The following is an 18,607-nucleotide window of genomic DNA, read 5'->3' as shown; positions in this document are numbered from 1 at the left end:
TCTTTCTTTCTTTCTTTCCTTTCTTTCTTTCTTCCTTTTTCTTTCTTTCTTTCGAGATGGAGTCTCACTCTGTCTCCCAGGCATGATCTTCGCTCACTGCAACCTCTGCCTCACAGGTTCACGTGATTCTCCTGCCTCAACCTCCTGAGTAGCAAGGATTACAGGCACCCACCACCATGCCCAGTTAATTTTTGTAGTTTTAGTAGAGATAGGGTTTCACCATGTTGTCCAGGCTGGCCTCGAACTCTTGACCTTAGGTGATTCACCCACCTCAGCCTCCCAAAGTGCTGGGATTACAGGCATGAGCCACCACATCCAGCCCAAAATAAGCATTTTAATCCCACTTACAATTGAGGACATTGTGTCTCAGAGAGGCAGTGTGATTTACCCAAGCTCTTTTGAACTACTTCACTGTGTGGATGGATGTGAAACTACGCTTGCTGGCTGAGCAGAAAGGGGTGTGTGTAGCACAGAATATTAGGTGGCCAGAGAAGCAGACAGGGATGCCACACAGCCAGGGACAGCGCAGAGAGGAGAAAGGCCCAAACACCCACGGGGCTGCATGGGTCACAATGATACCTTTTAAAATGCGAGCCCAGGGAGTAGAAGTGAGAACAGGGAGGGAGATAAAGATACTGGCTGAATTTTCACAACTAGTGGATGGTTACACTGTACTTGGGTGAACAAAAGATGAACAGCTTTTTGTAAGAGAAAACCAGTTACAATACATGTGTGCCAATTCTGCAGATACAGTTTGAGGTTTCTTTACTGACCACCACAGGAGAGGACCAGGCAGGCGATGGCCGGTGGGCAGCTTCATTCTTCCTGTTCATCCAAAACCAGTTCTTGTGACAAGTAGAGAAACCAAAGGCCTTTTGTGGATGGGCCCTTCTCAGGGTCTGGCCAGATCTGAAGACTGGCTAAAGGATGGGAGGGAAGGTGCAGAGATTGAGAAGAGCTCAGACCTTCAGTGCTATATGGTTTTGGGGTGTGGTGGTCCCACCCAACACCAAAGGCCCCCCGGCTCTCCCTCGGTCCACAGCATCGCTGGTTCCTTGTTCTAGAAACTCTGGAAGAGAGGGAAGTGGGGTCCTGGCTGGTTCTGGCCTATCACACTGCCACTGTTCTCCAAACCCTGCCCCACCCTAGCTCTCACGACACCTGGCGAAAATGATTTGTTCATTCTCTCTTGTCCCTGCAATGCCACCAGCTCCTGGAAGGCAGGCTATCCCTGTCCACAGCTCCATGGTGCCTGGCATGGTGCCTAGTTTGTGTAAATGCCCAATTTCGCAGTGATCTGCTGCATCACTGCCCACAGCCCATATGCACAGACCTCCCGCTTGCACAAGTCCCCTTATACACAGAACACTAAGGGCACTCAACACCACACTCAGGGGTGTGTGTCCCGGGTGGACCCAGCTGATGCCCGCCTAGTCTGGGCAAACTGGTGTGACAGGACCCCCAGAAGATTGAGGGGCTTCCAGAAAAGAACATGTCTTAAGGGAGTGGGAGCCAGGCATATCAAGGCTGCTAGCTGGGGTACTGGGTCTCCACCAGGGCAGCAGGGAAGACAGGGTGGAGGCTCAACCAGGGACCTGCGCAAATCCTTGGTTGAAAGTAGGCACAGACCCAAGGTCTCATCCCACCTGACACCGCCCAGCCACCCAGGTGCCCACCTGAAATGGGGGTGGGGGTGGGGTCAGGGTTGTCTGAAACCCTGGAAGCAGTGAGGATGCCACATGACAGTGACCACACGTGTAGGTCAATGGGGGACTCCTTCCGAGCACTCACAGGTCTTGGAGAGAGACTGGGCAGTCAGCTAAAACTGATTGTGTACTCACAGGCACTGTCAGGCACTGTCCTAAAGGTTAGATGTGTATTAATTCTTTTTTTATGATTATAATTCAGCAACATGTACTGGTATTTAAGAAAGAGACATAACAAAGGATGTAACAAAACATCACTAGTGGCCGGGCACAGTGGCTGACGCCTGTAATCCCAGCACTTTGGGAGGCCGAGGCAGGTGGATCACCTGAGTTCAGGAGTTTGAGACCAGTCTGGCCAACATGGCGAAATCTTGTCTCTATTAAAAATACAAAAGTTAGCTGGGCGTGGTGGTGCGTGCCTAAAATCCCAGCTACTTGGGAGGCTGAGGCAGGAGAATCGCTTGAACCCAGGAGGTGAAGGTTGCAGTGAGCCGAGATTGCGCCACTGGACTCCAGCCTGGGTGACAGAAAAAGACTTCATCTCAGGCCAGGTGCGATGGCTCATGCCTGTAATCCCAGCACTCTGGGAGGCTGAGATGGGCGGATCACGAGGTCAGGAGATCGAGATCATTCTGGCTAAAACGGTGAAACCCCGTCTCTACTAAAAATACAAAAAATTAGCTGGGCACGGTGGTGCGCGCCTGTAGTCCCAGCTACTTGGGAGGCTGAGGCAGGAGAATGGCGTGAACCCGGGAGGCGGAGCTTGTAGTGAGCCGAGATCATGCCACTGCACTCCAGCCTGGGCGACAAAGTGAGACTCCGTCTCAAAACAAAACAAAACAAAGACTTCGTTTCAAAAAAAAAAAAAAAATTGCTAGTTTAGATTAACACAGAGGAAATATCAGACTAAATGGTACTTTCTTAAAATGAGCTGATAAGTAAAGGTTGTATATGTTTATGGTGTATAGAAGGATGTCTTGTGATATATATACATTGTGAAGTGGCTAAGTCAGGATATTTAACATGCGCCTTACCTCACACTTATCATTTGGTGACACATAGCTACCAAGTTACAAGAACACTTAAAATCTACTCTCAGCAAATTTCAAATATACAACACTGTTATCAACTGTAGGAAACATGATATACAACAGATCCCTTGATCTTACTCTTAACTGAAATGTTGTGATCTTTGACCAACATCTCCCCAACCTCACCCCATTCCACCCCAGCCTCTGGTAACCACCATTTTACTCTGAGTTGGATTTTTTTAGACTCCACATATGGGATCACGTGATATTTGTCTTTTTGTGTCTGGCTTATTTCACTTAGGATAGTGTTCCCCAGGTTCACTTGTGTTGTCACAAATGACAGGATTTCTTTTTCTTTTTTTTTTGAGACTGAGTTTTGCTCCGTGGTCCAGGCTGGAGTACAGTGGCGCAATCTCAGCTCACTGCAACCTCCACCTCCCGGGTTCAAGCGATTCTCCTGCCTCAGCCTCCTGAGTAGCTGGGATTACAGGCGCCCACCACATCTGGCTAATTTTCGTATTTTAAGTGGAGACGAGGTTTCACCATATTGAGCAGGTTGCTCTCAAACTCCTGACCTCAAGTGATCCACTCACCTTGGCCTCCCGAAGTGCTGGGATTATAGGCGTGAGCCATTGCGCCTGGCCAGGATTTCCTTTTCAAAGGCAGAATAGTATCCCATTGTATATAGATCACATTTTCTTTATCCATTCATCCACTGATGGACACACTGGTCCCACATCTTGGCTACTGTGAATAACGCTGCAGTGAACACACGGTGCAGACACTTCTCTGACACACGGATTCCATTTCCTTTGCGTGTATACCCAGGAGTGGGATGGCTGGATCACACATAGTCCTATTTTTGGTTTTCTGAGGAACCCCCCAGTGTCTTCCAGAACGTGTGTACTAACTGACAATGCCACCAACAGGGTGTGAGGGTTACCTGTCTCCACATCCTCGCCAACACTTCTCTCCCGTCTTTTCCTACAGCCATCCTAACAGGTATGAGGTGGTTTCCACTGGCCTTTCCCTGGTGATTAGTGATACTGAACATTTCTTTCACATGCCTGTGGGTCATTTGTATGTGTTCTTTTGAGTTACTTGCTTTTTTACTATTGTATTGTTTGGGTTTCCTTTGGATTTGGGATATTAACCCCTTATCAGATGGATGGTTTGCAAATGCTGTCTCCTATTGGGCAGGCTCCCTAACTCTGCTGATTGCTCCTTTGCTGGGCTGGGTTCACTCATTTAACAAGAGGGCTGAGACGATGCTGGCCAGCAGGAGCTGCTGAAATGTGGGTCAGTGCCACTCATGTCATTGCTAAGCACCCTCCCACAGGCTAGAGCAGGCCCAGGGCAACTTGGGGACACACACAGGCACACCCACTCACTCCTGTGTGTCTCCACCCAGCCCCTCCCCACATCCCAGGGAGAGAACTGCAGAGCCACCCCCCTCCCCCACCCCGGTGTACACAGCTCTACACTGGTGTGTGGAAGCCACACAGAGCATTCTAGGACCCAGAGAAGACAACTTCCATACCCTGCTGGGCTGGGCAAGAATCCCTGGGGCCTTCTCTCCTAGTCTGAGGAGAGCACCAACCCTAGAGGCAGTGGGGGCTCTGGGTTCCATTCTGCCCACCCTAGCTGACCTCAGAACTACAACCTTGTTCCCCTAACCCTGCAAGCGCGGGGGGAGAGGCCTGGAGTCAGTGCTCTCTCTACCCCACCCTCCCCACTGCCTCTTTAAATGTCAGCATTCAACCAGGGGTGAGGTGTGTTCAATCAACCAGGGGCCCGAAGGGGTCCAGTGGGGCCCACAAGGGTTAGGGGAGAAAGTGGAGGCTGAGATCCACGTTTCTTCACAGGCCCCCAATTCCACTTTGCTCTATATGGTTTCCCTAGATGCAGTAGTCCTTCATACATTAGCGAGAATTCACTGGTTCCTTTGCTTTCTTCAAGGAGGAGCTCAGTCTGACATCCAGTTTAAGAGGGTGAGGCATAACTGGGAATGCGTGTCTGCAAAAACCCGACTGCTCTAGAGCTGGAAGTGCCAATAACAGGTGCTCTTGACCCACTCTGCCCGCCCACCCTTACTCTGAAGGGGCAAGGACCCCAGCCTGTTGTACCAGTTCCAGAATACTAGAGACGCATCAGCAGCCAGGTGCACTCACATTTAGCTGTTTTTAAAGCTTAAAAGCTCTGTACAAAAAAAAAAAAAAAAAATCACAAATGAATCCTCACAACACCCCTGTGAGGTAGGTAGGCAAGTATTATTCTCCCATTTTACAGATATGGGGAAACTGAGGCACAGAGGTGATGTGATCAGCCAGTGGTCCCAGTTCAGCTGAAAGTCAGAGCCAACCATGAGAATACAAATGATCCCTCCCCATTCAGTCCCATCTCTGACTCCACATCTAGACCTTATCTGCAAAGAAATTAAAACTTTCAATTCACGCAAAAATAAAAACAATAAACCTGAAAAGGTAGTGAACAGACATACAGTAGTTCTGCAAACGAATTCAGCCAAGGGGGTCAAATATTTTCCAATACTGGGTAAACGGGAACAACTTCGGCCTCCACCTCTTTTCAAACCTCATGACCAATGGCACATCCTTTTTTTTTTTTTTTTTTTCTTTTTTTTCTGCAGAAGTACACGATCCTAACCAAAGACAGGCTTTCCTGGTCCCAGTGAGCCAAGCAAGGTGGACAGCCTCCTCACTGTTCAGCTCCTGGGTTTCAGCAAGCACCAGTCCCCAGCTGGAAGAGCTGCAAGACTCAACTCAAACATGGCACTTCTCTACCATCTGTTCCCAGCAGCCCTCCCGCTGTGTGGACAGAGTGGATCCCAGCAGCCTCTAACTCAGCAGGGTCTGGCCTTTTCTGCTTCCACTGGGAGGCAGGCTCAAAGACGCTCAGCAAAGACAACCTGGAACCCAGGTGATCCCCTCCCACCACCCTCAGTGCACCCCTGCACACCTCACTGTCCATGAGGACCACCCCAGCAACCGTCCTCGGTCAGCACTCCCTGGGGCTCCTGCTGCAGCAGGTGGGGGCACCAGGCCATCCTGGGCTGCTGGGACAGGGAGAGGTGCCGGGGGACCTACAGCTCCAGGCCTTAGCTTCCTCTGTGCCTCCTGCCCAGGTTCCCAGTCAAGTGGAGCAGGCCTCTTCCACTGTGCTGCGTCCGCATCCTGGAAGCTCCTTCCTCCCCAAGAGGGGCTCCCCAAGGTCTCCAGCTCCTTGAGAAACCTCCACCATCCTGCCAGCCCCACCAGGCCAGGTAGATGTCCTTCCTGAAGTCTCCCAGGTTGGAGATGGGGCATGAGAGTCCAGAAAACTGGGTGAAGCTGCTTTCACATAATAGGTCTATCCAGAACACTGTCCCCTCCACCCACCTCAGGCTGCCAGATGCCCGAGGGCAGTGCTTGGGCGGCAAGAAGGGGAGCGACAATGGCAGAGCAGCAGGAGTAAGGAAGTGGGGAGCTACCAGTGGCCGGGTCTGCTCTGTGCCAGGGGCTGCCAGGCCAATCTGAGAGCAGGGAGAAGAGGACAAAGAGATCCACAGTGTCTGGCAACTGGGGGAGTGAGCTCCTTGGAGGCCAAACGCCAGCCTGTTTGCAGGTGCACACAGCAGAGTGTGCACCTTGTGAGTACTCCAGTGAGTGCTCCTCCCTGGAGGTCAGCCACACACCTTGGTGGTTTGCAAGGGATGGCTGTGCTGTCTCCCTGTCCTATAAAAAGTTCTTTCTAAAAAGGCTCCCAACTCCGCCCAGTCTCTCCAGGAAGCGGGGGAATCATTTCCTCAAGACCAGCACCCCTCAGGACCACTCCCAGCCAAGAGCACCTCAGACACCCCAGGTCCACGTGGGGCCCTACAGGTGGGGGGCAGGGAGTAAGTACCCCTACAGCAAGTCCTCGGGGGCGGAGGGCTCGAGGCTGCAGCTCTGCTCCTGCCACCGGTAGCGCAGCCTGGAGAAGGGCTGGTCCTCCCCGCTCTCCAGCTCAGGGAAACCCAGCTCGTTGAGGATCTCATAGATGCCAGCCTTCGATGCCACCTGGGAAGAGAGCAGAGGCAGGGGCAGTGTTTCAGGGGAGGGAGGATGCCATTCAGGCCACTGAGTTCTGAAGATGAGTCTGTGGCCCGTGAACTTGGTGACTTGAACAAGTTTGCACCTTGACTTCTGTTAACTTCTCTGGGCCTCAGTTTCCTCATAGCAAGGAAAAGGCTCTACCTCACAGGACTGCCTCGAGGAGGACTCTACACGTACAGAAAGTACTGGGCAGACAGTGAGTGCTCCATGCAGAGAGCAGAGAGGGAGGCCAGGCACACGCTGGGTCCTGTGTGACTCAATGCTCCCACATGGACGCCCAGGAGCGGGCCTGTAGAGAGGGCTGGAGGAGGAACATGGATGCAGAGGCAGGTGAGGCTATGGCCTCTGCCCCAGGTGGCTTCCCTGGACACTCAGGCCTGCCGCCCAGCAGCCCAGACCCTGGCGCTAGACTCAAACCATCCACAACCAGTCCCGTTCTTTCTCCACTATCCTGGGGATGGGGAGGGTGCAGCCTCCACTTAGAACAAAGGAATGGGTCCGTCCCGCTCTGGCTCTGGGGCCGCCCTCACTGCCACCCTCCACTCATCCGCAAGAGAGATGGGCTGAGGTCCCCTGAGGATGGAACCCACACTTCGGCCTGGACTGGCAGCCCTCCTTCCTCGACCTCCCCCAGTAAGGGATTCAGCTGGGGAGGGGATCAAGCTTTCTCTCGGCCCCAGGCTCCCCCAGCTTCCGCTCTCCAAGCAGAACCAAGCAGGAAGTGTCCTCATCCCCTTCCACCTCCACCAGGGGCTCACAGAGGAAGCTGAGCCCAGGCCTACTCAAGAGGGTGGCCCCGACATGGCCTTGGTGTGACCACATCAGGTCTCCTGACTCAACACACATCACATGCACCAGGGGCATTTCAAATGCTTCTCCACCTGACGACCTGAGGCCCACCCTCAAAGCCTGCCACTCTGCCTCCACTCCTTCATAGCCCTGAGTCCACCTCACACCTGCCTCCGTCCCCGTACCCTTCCTGTGCCCACTCTGGCCGGGTCACCAGCCCCTGCTCTCCACCCACCCACTTCCCAGGAGCTAATTCCAACCTCTAGTCCAGATTAGAACTGCCAGGATCTGCCGGTGAGGTCTGGAGGGGCCAGCTTCCTGGCAGAGGAGTAATTACAGGCCGCTTTGCCAAGGAGGGAAGGAGGCCTCTCTTCTGACCTAGAGGTGCCAAGGTGGCAGCTCTGCCTCTAAAACAGCCAAGTAGAAGAGGAGCCAGGAGGCCAAACAGAGAGGATCCAGGAGGCTAGACAGCGAGGGTGGTGTCTTAGGTCAGGATATGGTGGGCTCTGGAGCCAATCAGTCGGCCCTTATACCAACCTTGAACAAGTCACCCACCCTCTCTATGCTCAGTCTCCATCTCTGTAAAATGGGAGAGCAACAATCACACCGTGCTAGACCTGCCTAGTACAGGCTCCAGTAGACGGCACGGTGTGTCTCCCCACGTCCCCACGGCAGCCTTCGGGGCTGGCACCCGCAGGATCACATCCCCTCCATGTTAGTGCTAAGGCCAGCAGCTGTGGAGGAGTTGGCTCACTGGTACAAGGCCATGGCTGGAGGGAGAAAGGGGCAGGGCCACCTCGCAGAGCACAGGTGAGGGTTGACCACAATTGTGGGCAAGAAGTGCCCAGAGCCGCCATCCACGCAAGGGTGGCTGTACTGATGTATGCTACAGGGTCCCAGTCCCAAAGGCTGCCCTGCTCTGTCCCCCACTCTGTCCCTCCCTCCTCCTTATTCACCTGTTCATTCGTCAAACTCATCAACTGCCTGCCAGGAGCAGACAAACTGCTGGGGACCCAAAGTCAGATCAGACAAACTCTTGGCCAAACAGAAGCCTCCTGCAGAAAGGGGGATGGAGGCTCTTCCCGCCTGTCACGGGCACAGCGCGGCTGTGACCCAGCTCCATCTGCAGGAGCCATCGCCCGGCCCCTCTCGGCCTCAGCCTCCCCTCACCTCCTGCATCCAGGTGCTGAAGGGCCTCTGCCAGGAGCCGGCCTTCTCCAGGTGGAGGTACGCATTGAAGACAATCAGGCAGACATAGCGTTCCAGGTACTGCAGGCTCCGCAGCTGCAGCCTCCGCATTTCCTGCACCTCTTTAGCTGCCTTTGCCTGGAGGACAGGACAGGGTGGGGTCAGTGTGGGGGGTCAGTGTGCCCCCCAACACACAAACATACCACCCCACTGCCCTGAGCGCCAGGGCAGGTTGATCCAACCTCAGAGCCAACGGCACTGCCTCCACCTGACTTACAGGACGAGCAAGCCGGGGCCGCGGGTCAGGAGCCCACTTCCCACCTGAGAGGCATGGCCGGCCTCCCAGCCTCCCGGCCTCCCTCTCCTCGTCATGGAATCACAACCACTGTCCTGTTCTGATGGGTGAACGGGGACAGCAGGACAGCTCACTGCAGATACCCTCCATGGTGCCTGAGGTGCGCTGAGGCCCTCCCGCATGGCAGGATCCATGTCCAGGGTGGGAGGACCCTTACTGCCACTTCCTGCCAACTCCCAATCCTCCAAGGACCAGAGGAAAGGCTTCACTCCTCTCTCTGCAGCCCCTCAGGCCTCCCGCAGGGAGGGTATGAGGGCTCTGACAGTGGCCTGGGAGGCGCTGATGGCAGGGGTCATTAAGGCTGCATTCTTGGGGCTCTGCCATGTGGATGCACATCAACCTCCTCCCGCCGACTGACCCGCTCCCGCACTGGGCCTACTGGGTGGGTGAGTTCATCCTCCAGCCTTGAAGGGGAGAAACCCCATCTGAGCCTCTGGGCCCAAAGGTCCCTAAGTGACTTCCAAAAGTGAAAGGGGTACACATACAGCCCTCACCCTCTCCAAGGCTGGGGACAGGTAACAAGAAAGGCTACCTGGCCGAGGAGCAGCAAGAGATGAAGCAGCAGAGGAGAGGGTTTGGGAGAGGAGGTGTGGGTGCAGGGGAGACTGTGGGGCATCAATCTTTTAAGCAAGCAAGCCTAAGCATCTTCATGGGAAATGGCACCAGGCCACGTGCTGGGGCGACAGGGACAGCAAAGTCAATTAGAGAGGTTTCCCAGAGAGTGTGGGAGTGCCGCTGGGCCGTGGAGCCTGGTGGATTTGCACAGACAGAATGTGGACCAGATGGAGGAAACACAGAGGTGAGGCTGGTGCCTGGAGTATGGGGGCTTAGAGGGGCTGGCCTGGCTGGAGGGAGAATGAGGAGGGATAAGAGGTGGTTCTGCCATTCTGCTGGGCTGGATCTATTATGGAAGCCACCTGTGTCACCTAGAAAGTTTATCCCCAGGTCAGCAGTTCACAACCTTGCTGTCCATGAGAAACACGAGCAACTTTAAAATGCAGATGTCTGGGCCCCACCTAGAACAATCCAATGAGAATCTCAGCAAGGTGTGGCCTGGGCATCGGGGTTGTCCTCTGGGTGACTCTCTATAGCCAGGGTTGCACACTATGGCTTCAGTACTGGGGAGCCATTGAAGGTTTGAGAGTATGAGTGACCCGTTAACAGAAGATGTATGGGAGATTTGTGCTCAGGAGGAAGGGAACTTAAAAAGAGGGTCCCTTCTAGGTTCTCCACAATGTGGGGGGTCAGGGGACAGGCCACAGGCCAGGGGATAAGACCCAGGACATGCACAGCCAGGCTCTTCTACAGGGCACCCTGCCCACCCTGCTCCTTCCACCCCTCACAGACATGTCACCCACCCAGCACCGCCCCCTGCACGCTATGGAAGCGGAGTTTGGAGAGTGAAGGCCACACCTCGTCTCACACCCACCCCCTTCTCACCCCACCCCCCCGGCCCACAGCAGCTCTCCCTGCTCCAGGAAAAGGACGTGGCACAGGGGTCATCCCTCGGGCACCAGGAACATCTGTGCGAGGACACAGCAAGACCCAGCCTCTGGGAGCCGGAAAGGGCTGTTCGCCTCACAGCTGGGCTGCAGCTGGAAGACCTTCCGCACAGGAACACGAAACACGACGTCAGCCTACATGCATCTCCTCCTCAGCCCTGGGGGGGGCTCTGCGGCCTCAGACGTGGCATGGCCCACAGTCCCAGGAATCAGAGCTGGAGTAGCCTGAGCAGGGCCTGTGGTCCCCAACCTCCCACTTCTGCCTCCACGGCCTCTGCTGTCTTTGCCTCCAGGGTCGCAGAGTAGACGGTAACTTGCAAAGCCTGCCCACCCATCCACCCAGAAGGAGCTCTGGGGCCCTGGAGATGGGGGCAGGGGTGAAAGGTGGACAGTGGGCTGTGCCCAAGAGGGGCGAGGGGACTAGAGCCAGCACTGTGACTCCCTGGGAGATGTGAGTCCCATAAGCTGGGTTCAGGTCCTGGTTCTGCCATTTAAACTCACAGGCCCCAGATTTGTGGAGGTAGGATTTCTCAGCAAAGTGAGGGATAAGAAGGCACCTGTGCACCACAGAAAGCTCACTCATCCACTCATCCATCCAGCAGGGAGGGGCCGCAACACCGTGCCTATCACCCAGCCACAAACTGGGGATGCAAAGATGAACTGCTCACAGGCCCCGCCCTCCGTGCCCGGAGGGGGAAGGAAATCATTTCAAAGCAGCCAGAACAGCTGCATTCCGGGATGACAGAAGGGGGAGAGCAGGGCTCAAGGAGGAGGGGACATCCAGGGTGGGTGAGGTCTACAGAGAGGAGGCAGAACAGTGTCTTGAGAGGGGGAGGGCATGAAAGGCAGGAAGGGGGCCCAAGAATGAGATGAGTCCCCAGAGTACCCCCTCCCAGGGTGGGCAGAGGGGGAAGAGCTCATGGCGGTAAGAGAGAGGTGAAGGTGAGAGGCCAGGCCTGGAGTGGGTATGGAGGCCAAGCCAAGGCCTGGCCCTGCAGACAGAGGCCAGTGAGGGCTTCTGGAGATTTGAGGATGGGAATGGCCTGTGGCTGCTGCAGAAGGGATGGGGCCGCTGGGGGCAGGATTTGTTGAGAGACTGGGGAGTGAACAACAACAAAAAAGATTTTACCTAAATATAAACCGCAGCCAATACAATGCAACTCTGCCTATCTGCAAGGATGGATGGTCTGCACCACAATGCAACTGGCTGCTCTCCACCCCATCCCTTAGGCTGCTTCTATCCTTCCCCAAGCTCCATCCCAAAGCCTAGAGCCTACTTCAAAACATTTTCTTAGAAGGAAGGAAAGGAAATCACCCACAGTTCCACTGGGCAAGAGCCATTCTAAACTACTTTCAATTAAAGAGCTCAGAGGCAATGTGCTATGGGCGTGAAACGCCCTCAGCTCTGGCTCTGTGCCATGGACACGACCACACCAGCACCATCCTCTCCCACAGCCATGGGGATGGAGGCTGCCTGTTGCAGGAGACACGGGTAAGGATTAGGTCTGAGGAAGATTCTCTGGGGTGGGAGGTGGAATGGCTCCTTCTGAGCTCTACTGGCAAAGGTAGAATTATCTCCAAATTCAGACCATTGTGTACAGGTGACGCCTGACCCCCGCCCCCAGAAGGTTCCGAGGGCACATCTTGCTGGATCACAGGTCAGTGATTTGAGACAAACGCCCATCTTCCTGTCAAGGCCCTGGTTTCCTTAACACCGTCCCATGTTAGCACCACTGCCTGGGGAGGAGGATGGGTCAGCCACCTCCTGTCGATAAAAATAGTGGAGTTGTTTATAAACGGCCTGGCAGGCCAGGCTGTCATTAGCTGTGGTGGAGCCGGACAAGGCTTCCTCCCCCATTGGACTGAGCCCTAAAATAGAAGAGGGCCAGGAGAGGTGGCCGGGCCACTGGGTACTTCGGGCCTCTCAAACCTCCAGCCCACCTGGCATCGAGGTAGCCCAGCGTTGCCAGCTCTGCTATTTGCCGGGCCACCAGGGAGAGGCCCACTGAGGCAGGGCTGGGGAGCCTCCCCAGGCTACCACACAAGCAGAGCACGTGCATCGGGGTCTACTGAGTGCCACCTGCGGGTCGAGCACGTCACAACCTGACCTGAGGATCAGACCCTAACACATTCTCCTAGCAACCCTGTGAAGGAGGTGAGACCATCCTATTTTGCAGATGAGGCTCAGCAAGGTTGTTTTTTGTTTGTTTGTTTGTTTTAGCACATGCTTAATTAACCCTTCAAACAGTAGGCATCCTGCCCAAACCCAGAGTTCTGAGCTGCGAGATGAACCCCAAGACCCCAGCTCTTCCTACCACCCTCCCCCACTTGGCCACAGTCAAGCCCACCACTCCCTGCTCACTCTTGTCTCTGTACCTTCTCCCACACTGTTCCTCCTGCCTGGCCGGGTTTCCTCCAGGCCTATGATAAGCCCCCCACTCTCCCAAAGCGAAGTGGCCTGCTCCAAGCCTTCCAGCCCAACAGCCCTGCCCTTCTCAGTCTCCTCTGCCCTCAGGCCAAACCTTTCAATTAAAAGTTGCACTAAATTCTATCTTGACAGATTCTAATTGCTTCATCAAGGCAGGGGCTGTCTCAAAACAACCATAAACCCAGGGGCGGGCACCAGCCCATAACCAGGTTTACCCCTCCCCCTTCTCCCCACCGCATTGGGGGTCTGCACAGAACTTGGTATGCAGCAGGTGCTCACTGAGCACTCCTCCCCAGGCCCCTCTTGTGCTGGCTCATGGCTTCTAGTATCATCTTGAATCCAGATCCTAGACAGACTCTGAGGATTGCAGACTGGGACATGTCAGCGGCTCAAGTGCTCCACATGGATAAAGGTCAGGCAGCCCAAACCCACAAAGCATGTCCCAGTGAACCTCCTGAGTGCACCCCAAACCTGCTGCGCCCATAAGCCTGCCCGTCTCAGTGGCAACTCCATCCTCCCAGGTACACAGGCCAGAACCCGGGACTCCTCCTTCACTTCGCCCTTCTCAACCCCACGGCCAATCAGTAAACCCCACTGGCTCCACTTCAAAACACCTCCAGAGGCTAACCACCTCTCACCACCCTGGTCCCAGATACACTCCACTCAGCGACAGCCCCTGGCTGGTCCTCTGCCACCTCTCCTGCCCCCTGCTGTCTATTTGCAACATAGCACCTAAGTGACTACAAAGAGTAAGTGGGTGGCTCTGCCCCAAACCCTGCAATTTCTTCCTTTGCACTTAGAGTACAAGCCAAAGTCCCAGCAATCCCAGGAAAGGTCCTACAGTCTGCCTCCTGTCCCCATAACCTCTGGCCTCCTCTCCTGCCCTCCCGTTCCCTCACTCTGCTCCTCAAACACACAGGCAGCTCCCACCTCGGGGACCGCACGCAAGCCACACCCTCTGTCTGGACTGTTCTTCCCCCAGACGCCAGCACGGCTCCTCCTTCAGGTCTGTTCAACGCCACCTTCTCATGGAGTCCCTGCCTAACCACCCCACTTATTTAAAACTGCAAGCCCTCATACCGCCCCGTCGGCACCTCCTAACTGTGGAGTCCTAATTAGGGAAAGGAGTCAGGCTGGCAGGACCAGGAAAAAGCAAACAAAGAAAGCAGATAAGCTCCAAGTCTGCCTTTCTTCATGGTCCAGGACACGGCCCTCCTACGCCAATGACACAATCTTCCAGTGTCCAGCTATCACCAGACCCTCGGCTGATAGAAAAATGCAACTTAGCTCGCTGCAACTTCGGCATTATCAGTACTGCACAAAGCTCTCTTCAGCAAACAGCACAAGCACCGTCCTAAAAAATCCCCAGCCTGGCCAGGTGCGGTGGCTCATGCCTGTAATCCCAGAACTCTGGGAGGCCGAGGCGGGCAGATCACGAGGTCAGGAGATCGAGACCATCCTGGCTAACACGGTGAAACCCCGTCTCTACTAAAAATACAAAAAGTTAGCCGGGCATGGTGGCGGACGCCTGTAGTCCCAGCTACTCAGGAGGCTGAAGCAGGAGAATGGCGTGAACCCGGGAGGCGGAGCTTGCAGTGAGCCGAGATCGCGCCACTGGACTCCAGCCTGGGCGACAGAGGAAGACTCTGTCTCAAAAAAAAAAAAATCCCCGCCAGCCTCTGTCTCCTTGCAACCAGCTCCTCTCTTGCTAACTTGCCCACTGCACCCTTGCAAAGTGTTTCCATACTTTCTCTAAAAATCTGCCCTTACCTTTTACATACTTTCTCTAAAAATGTGCCTTTACTTTTTTTTTTTTTTACAGGCATAAGCCACCGCAACCAGCCCTTTACCTTCTTTATTAAGAAGAATTTTAGCAAATTCTTCTTACTCCCCATGTAATACCAGCCTCAGATAGTTGCAACCTGTGATACTTAGAGGCTCCGCTTCTCCCAACAGACACCCCGCTGTCCAACAGACCACGGCCCTGATGTGTGTGCTACCTGCCGCAGGTCTCCCTCACCAGAGTACAGACTACATGAGGGCGGGGGCTTTTGCCCTTTGTTTGTGTGGCATCTCCAGCACCTAGCGCAGTGCACTTGGTAGGTGTGTAATAACTGTTTGTCAAATCAATGAATGACGAACACGTGCATCTTGCATTTTCATTCATCCCAGCTTCACAGGACACCTCGGTTGCCTATGCCAACCCCTTTGCCTTTCAGAAAGGGAGGCTGAGATCAAAGAGGTGAAATGACCTGCCAGGGTCACATGAAGAGTAGGCAATAGAGCCCAAGCAGGAACCCAGGCCTCGGGTCCACCGGGGAGGCCACACGCTTGAAGACCCGCACTCAACTGAGGCTCAGGAGAAGACAGCCCCAGAGGAGAAATAAGAAGAGCCAGCAACCCAGGCAACAGAAGGAGACCATCTCTACCAAAAGAACAACAAAAAAGAGGCAGGTGTGGTGGCACGCACCTGTAGCCCCAGCCACTCAGGCCTGGGAGCTCAGGAGGGAGGATGGCTTGAGCCCAAGAGGTCAAGGTTACAGTCAGTGAGCCATGACTGTGCCACTGCACTCCAGCCTGGGTGACAGAGTGAGAGTCTGTCTCTTAAAAAAAAAAAAGAAAAGAAAAAAAAATGAGGAAGAGCCAACAAGGCCAGGCTCAGGGTCTTCATCAAGCTAGCCAGAGAGCAACTGTCCCCACCCTGCCACCCTCTGCCATTACTGAAGCCTGAAGCCTCCTTGGTATCCCCTCACTCACCAACACAAAAGAAAGAAACCTGGCCTGGTGACCTCTGCCTCCAGCTGAGGTGGGGCCCAGGCTGGGGAGGCAAGTGACAGTCCCCAAAGACAGCCAGTGGCTGAAGGGCAGGTTCCAGGGCCGGCAGCACACCCTCTTCCCAAGTGCAGCAGCAGCCACTGTGTGTGGTGGGTCTCCACCGAGTCCCTGCAAACTGCATCCTCAGGCCAGCCCAGCGGTGGGACCCCAGTACAGGAAGTACCTAATCTCTGGAAGGGAGAAAATCGCCCTCAATCCATACGGGTAACCCATTTTCCAAAGGTGACATCCTATTTTGTTAAGTAATTTCAAAGTGTGAAGGGACTTGACCTGGTGCCGTGGGCCACTCTGCATGCCATGAGTTCAACAGACGCTGTTCAGCAGCACCTCTAGGCCAGGCACAGAGATTTAACGCTGAGAGGACACAGTCTCGTTCCTCAAGAGGCCCACTGTGCCCACATGTAGCCCACGGAGCCTGCCTGGCAGCCCAGCCACCCTGCACACCCCACACACCCCATCCCATCTCCCATGGGCCCCAGACTGGTCTTCACCACCATCCCTCAAAGCACGCAGAGCAAGGGTAACAATTCCAGGTGACAGATGAAAAAATAGGGGTGCAGGCAGGCCAAAGTGACTTGCCCAAGGTTCCACAGGGAGTTACTGGCAGAGCCAGGGCTGGAGCCAGGGCTTCCAACCCCTGACCCAGGGCTCTTTAGCTTACTGCAGAAGAATGCCCTGTCCTGGAAGACCAACAATGTGGACAAAGAACCAAAAGCGTTAATAATGAAGGTGCAGTCAGGCTTTCCTATTTATTTATGCAATGATTTACTCAACCTTCCCTCCATCCACTCACTAGAAAGACATTTGTGGAGCCCCTACTTGTGCCGGGCAGGGTTCTGGAGTCAGGATTTCAGAGGTGGACCTTGCAGCAGAAACAGGGATCTCTGGTAACAACCACAATCGGGACAATGAGAGTGGCAGGCACCGAGGCAGGGTCTCTGGGGATTACCCAGGGGGTGAGGGAGGCGGTGAGGCTGGAGTTGAGGTTAAACCCCTCCCAAGTCCACCAACAATTCTAAGCCCAGTGGTGCACACTTAGAAACCACAGCTGCTCAGTGGATGTCTGTTGTTGAATAAAGCAGGAAAGTCCTCCTGGAGAATGGAAATATCAGCTTGCCCTACAATGGGAAGGAAGAGAGATGAGCGGTCTCGGCAGCCAGGTACGGTGGCTCACACCTTTAATTCCAGCACTTTGGGAGGCTGAGGCAAGAGGATGACTTGAGCCCAGTAGTTTGAGGCCAGCGTGGGCACCACAGCAAAGACCCTGTCTCTACAAAAAAGTGTAAAAATTAGCCAGGCATGGTGGTGCATCTCTGTAGTGCACCAACTCAGGAGGCTGAGGCAGGAGAATCACCTGAACCCAGGAGGTTGAGGCTACAGTGAGCTATGATTGCACCACGGCACTCCAGCCTGGGCAACAGAGCAAGACCCTGTCTCAAAGAGAGAGAGAGAGGTCTCGGCTACTGAGAACATGTGTCCTACACACACGCACACACACACGAGGGCACACGTGTACTCACATGCACACTCACACACACACTCCGTTCTGGAAGCCGTTCTAGGCTGGGTTTGAAAAGGCCAGGATACAGCCTTTGCTTGGGTCCTATTTTATGTGGCAGCTCACAGCATTGCAGGGCTGCCCTAATTGCTCCGGACCTCCTCCCGAGACACATTACCTACTGGAACCATGTCTCTGGGGAACAACTTTGGCAGCCAGGGAGCCAGGGTGTTTCTTTTTTTTGAGACAGAGTCTCGCTCAGTCGTCCAGGCTGCAGTGCAGTGGTGCCATCTTGGTTCACTGCAAGCTCCGCCTCCTGGGTTCACACCATTCTCCTGCCTCAGTCTCCCAAGTAGCTGGGACCACAGGCGCCCGCCACCACGCCCGGCTAGTTTTTTTTTTTTTTTTTTGTATTTTTAGTAGAGATGAGGTTTCACCGTGTTAGCCAGGATGGGCTCGATCTCCTGACCTCGTGATCCGCCCGCCTCAGCCTCCCAAAGTGCTGGGATTAGAGGTGGGAGCCACCGCGCCTGGCCAACAGCCAGGGTTTTCAAGAGGCTGAGAGAGACCCTGCCTGGGGCTCATAGCCAGAGCTCTCTGGCCTTTTATTTTTCTTAAGAAATGACTTCAGCCCTTGGGACACACAGCTGGTCTCTCTGACCTCCTGGCAGCTCCTTTGGTCGCAGGGCCAACTCTGCACCAACCCAGGCAGTCACACGGTAGTGGCTGGCAGCTTCCCTTCCAACCCTTCCCTTCTCTGCCATCACAAGATTGCTCCTGGGTTGTGGCTGCCACAGCAAGTCGAGGAGTTGGGAGCCAGGTTCTGGTCCAGCCTCCAGCCAACCACAAAACTTCATTAGGCCTCAGTTTCTTCTCAGTCAAATGGTTCTAATAAAATTTTTCCTGGTCTCACCATCTGTCTGAGGACCACAAAAGACAAAAGGTGAGTTCTTAGAAAACTCAAATAGCAACCAGGTGCAGTGGCTCACACCTGTAATCCCAAAACTGTGGGAGGCTGAGGTGGGTGGATCACTTGAGTCCAGGAGTTTGAGACCAGCCTGGGCAACATGGCAAAACCCCATCTCTAGTAAAAATACAAAAATTAGCTGGGAGTGGTGGTGGCAGGTGCCTGTAATCCTAGCTACTTGGGAGACTGAGGCAGGAAAATCACTTGAACCTGGGAG

The 18,607-nt window shown here is 54.5% G+C and overlaps 1 protein-coding gene and 1 pseudogene across 2 annotated transcripts in view; both read right to left on the bottom strand.

The window, feature by feature from the left end:
* Nucleotides 1-4,899: 4,899 nt before the first annotated feature.
* On the bottom strand, nucleotides 4,900-6,535 carry LOC105502872 (annotated as a pseudogene). The gene is made up of 2 exons (XR_001000413.1): nucleotides 6,502-6,535; nucleotides 4,900-6,084 (listed from the first exon to the last, which is right to left on the bottom strand). The product of XR_001000413.1 is annotated as an uncharacterized LOC105502872 (transcript).
* Nucleotides 4,905-18,607, bottom strand: part of PALD1 (phosphatase domain containing, paladin 1) — a 43,107-nt gene continuing 29,404 nt past the window's right edge. Inside the window, exons 18-19 of the mRNA XM_011927466.1 lie at nucleotides 8,788-8,943; nucleotides 4,905-6,792 (exon numbers count right to left, since the gene is read on the bottom strand). Coding sequence (XP_011782856.1) covers nucleotides 6,640-6,792; nucleotides 8,788-8,943 — 309 coding nt within the window. The 3' untranslated portion in view covers nucleotides 4,905-6,639. The remainder of the gene's footprint in view (nucleotides 6,793-8,787; nucleotides 8,944-18,607) is intronic.

This window comes from Colobus angolensis, unplaced genomic scaffold, assembly GCF_000951035.1.
Source record: "Colobus angolensis palliatus isolate OR3802 unplaced genomic scaffold, Cang.pa_1.0 Scaffold12, whole genome shotgun sequence".
Classification (NCBI taxonomy): Eukaryota; Metazoa; Chordata; class Mammalia; order Primates; family Cercopithecidae; genus Colobus; species Colobus angolensis.
The sequence above is the reverse complement of the archived record's forward strand: the minus strand, read 5'-3'. Positions and strand labels throughout refer to the sequence as shown.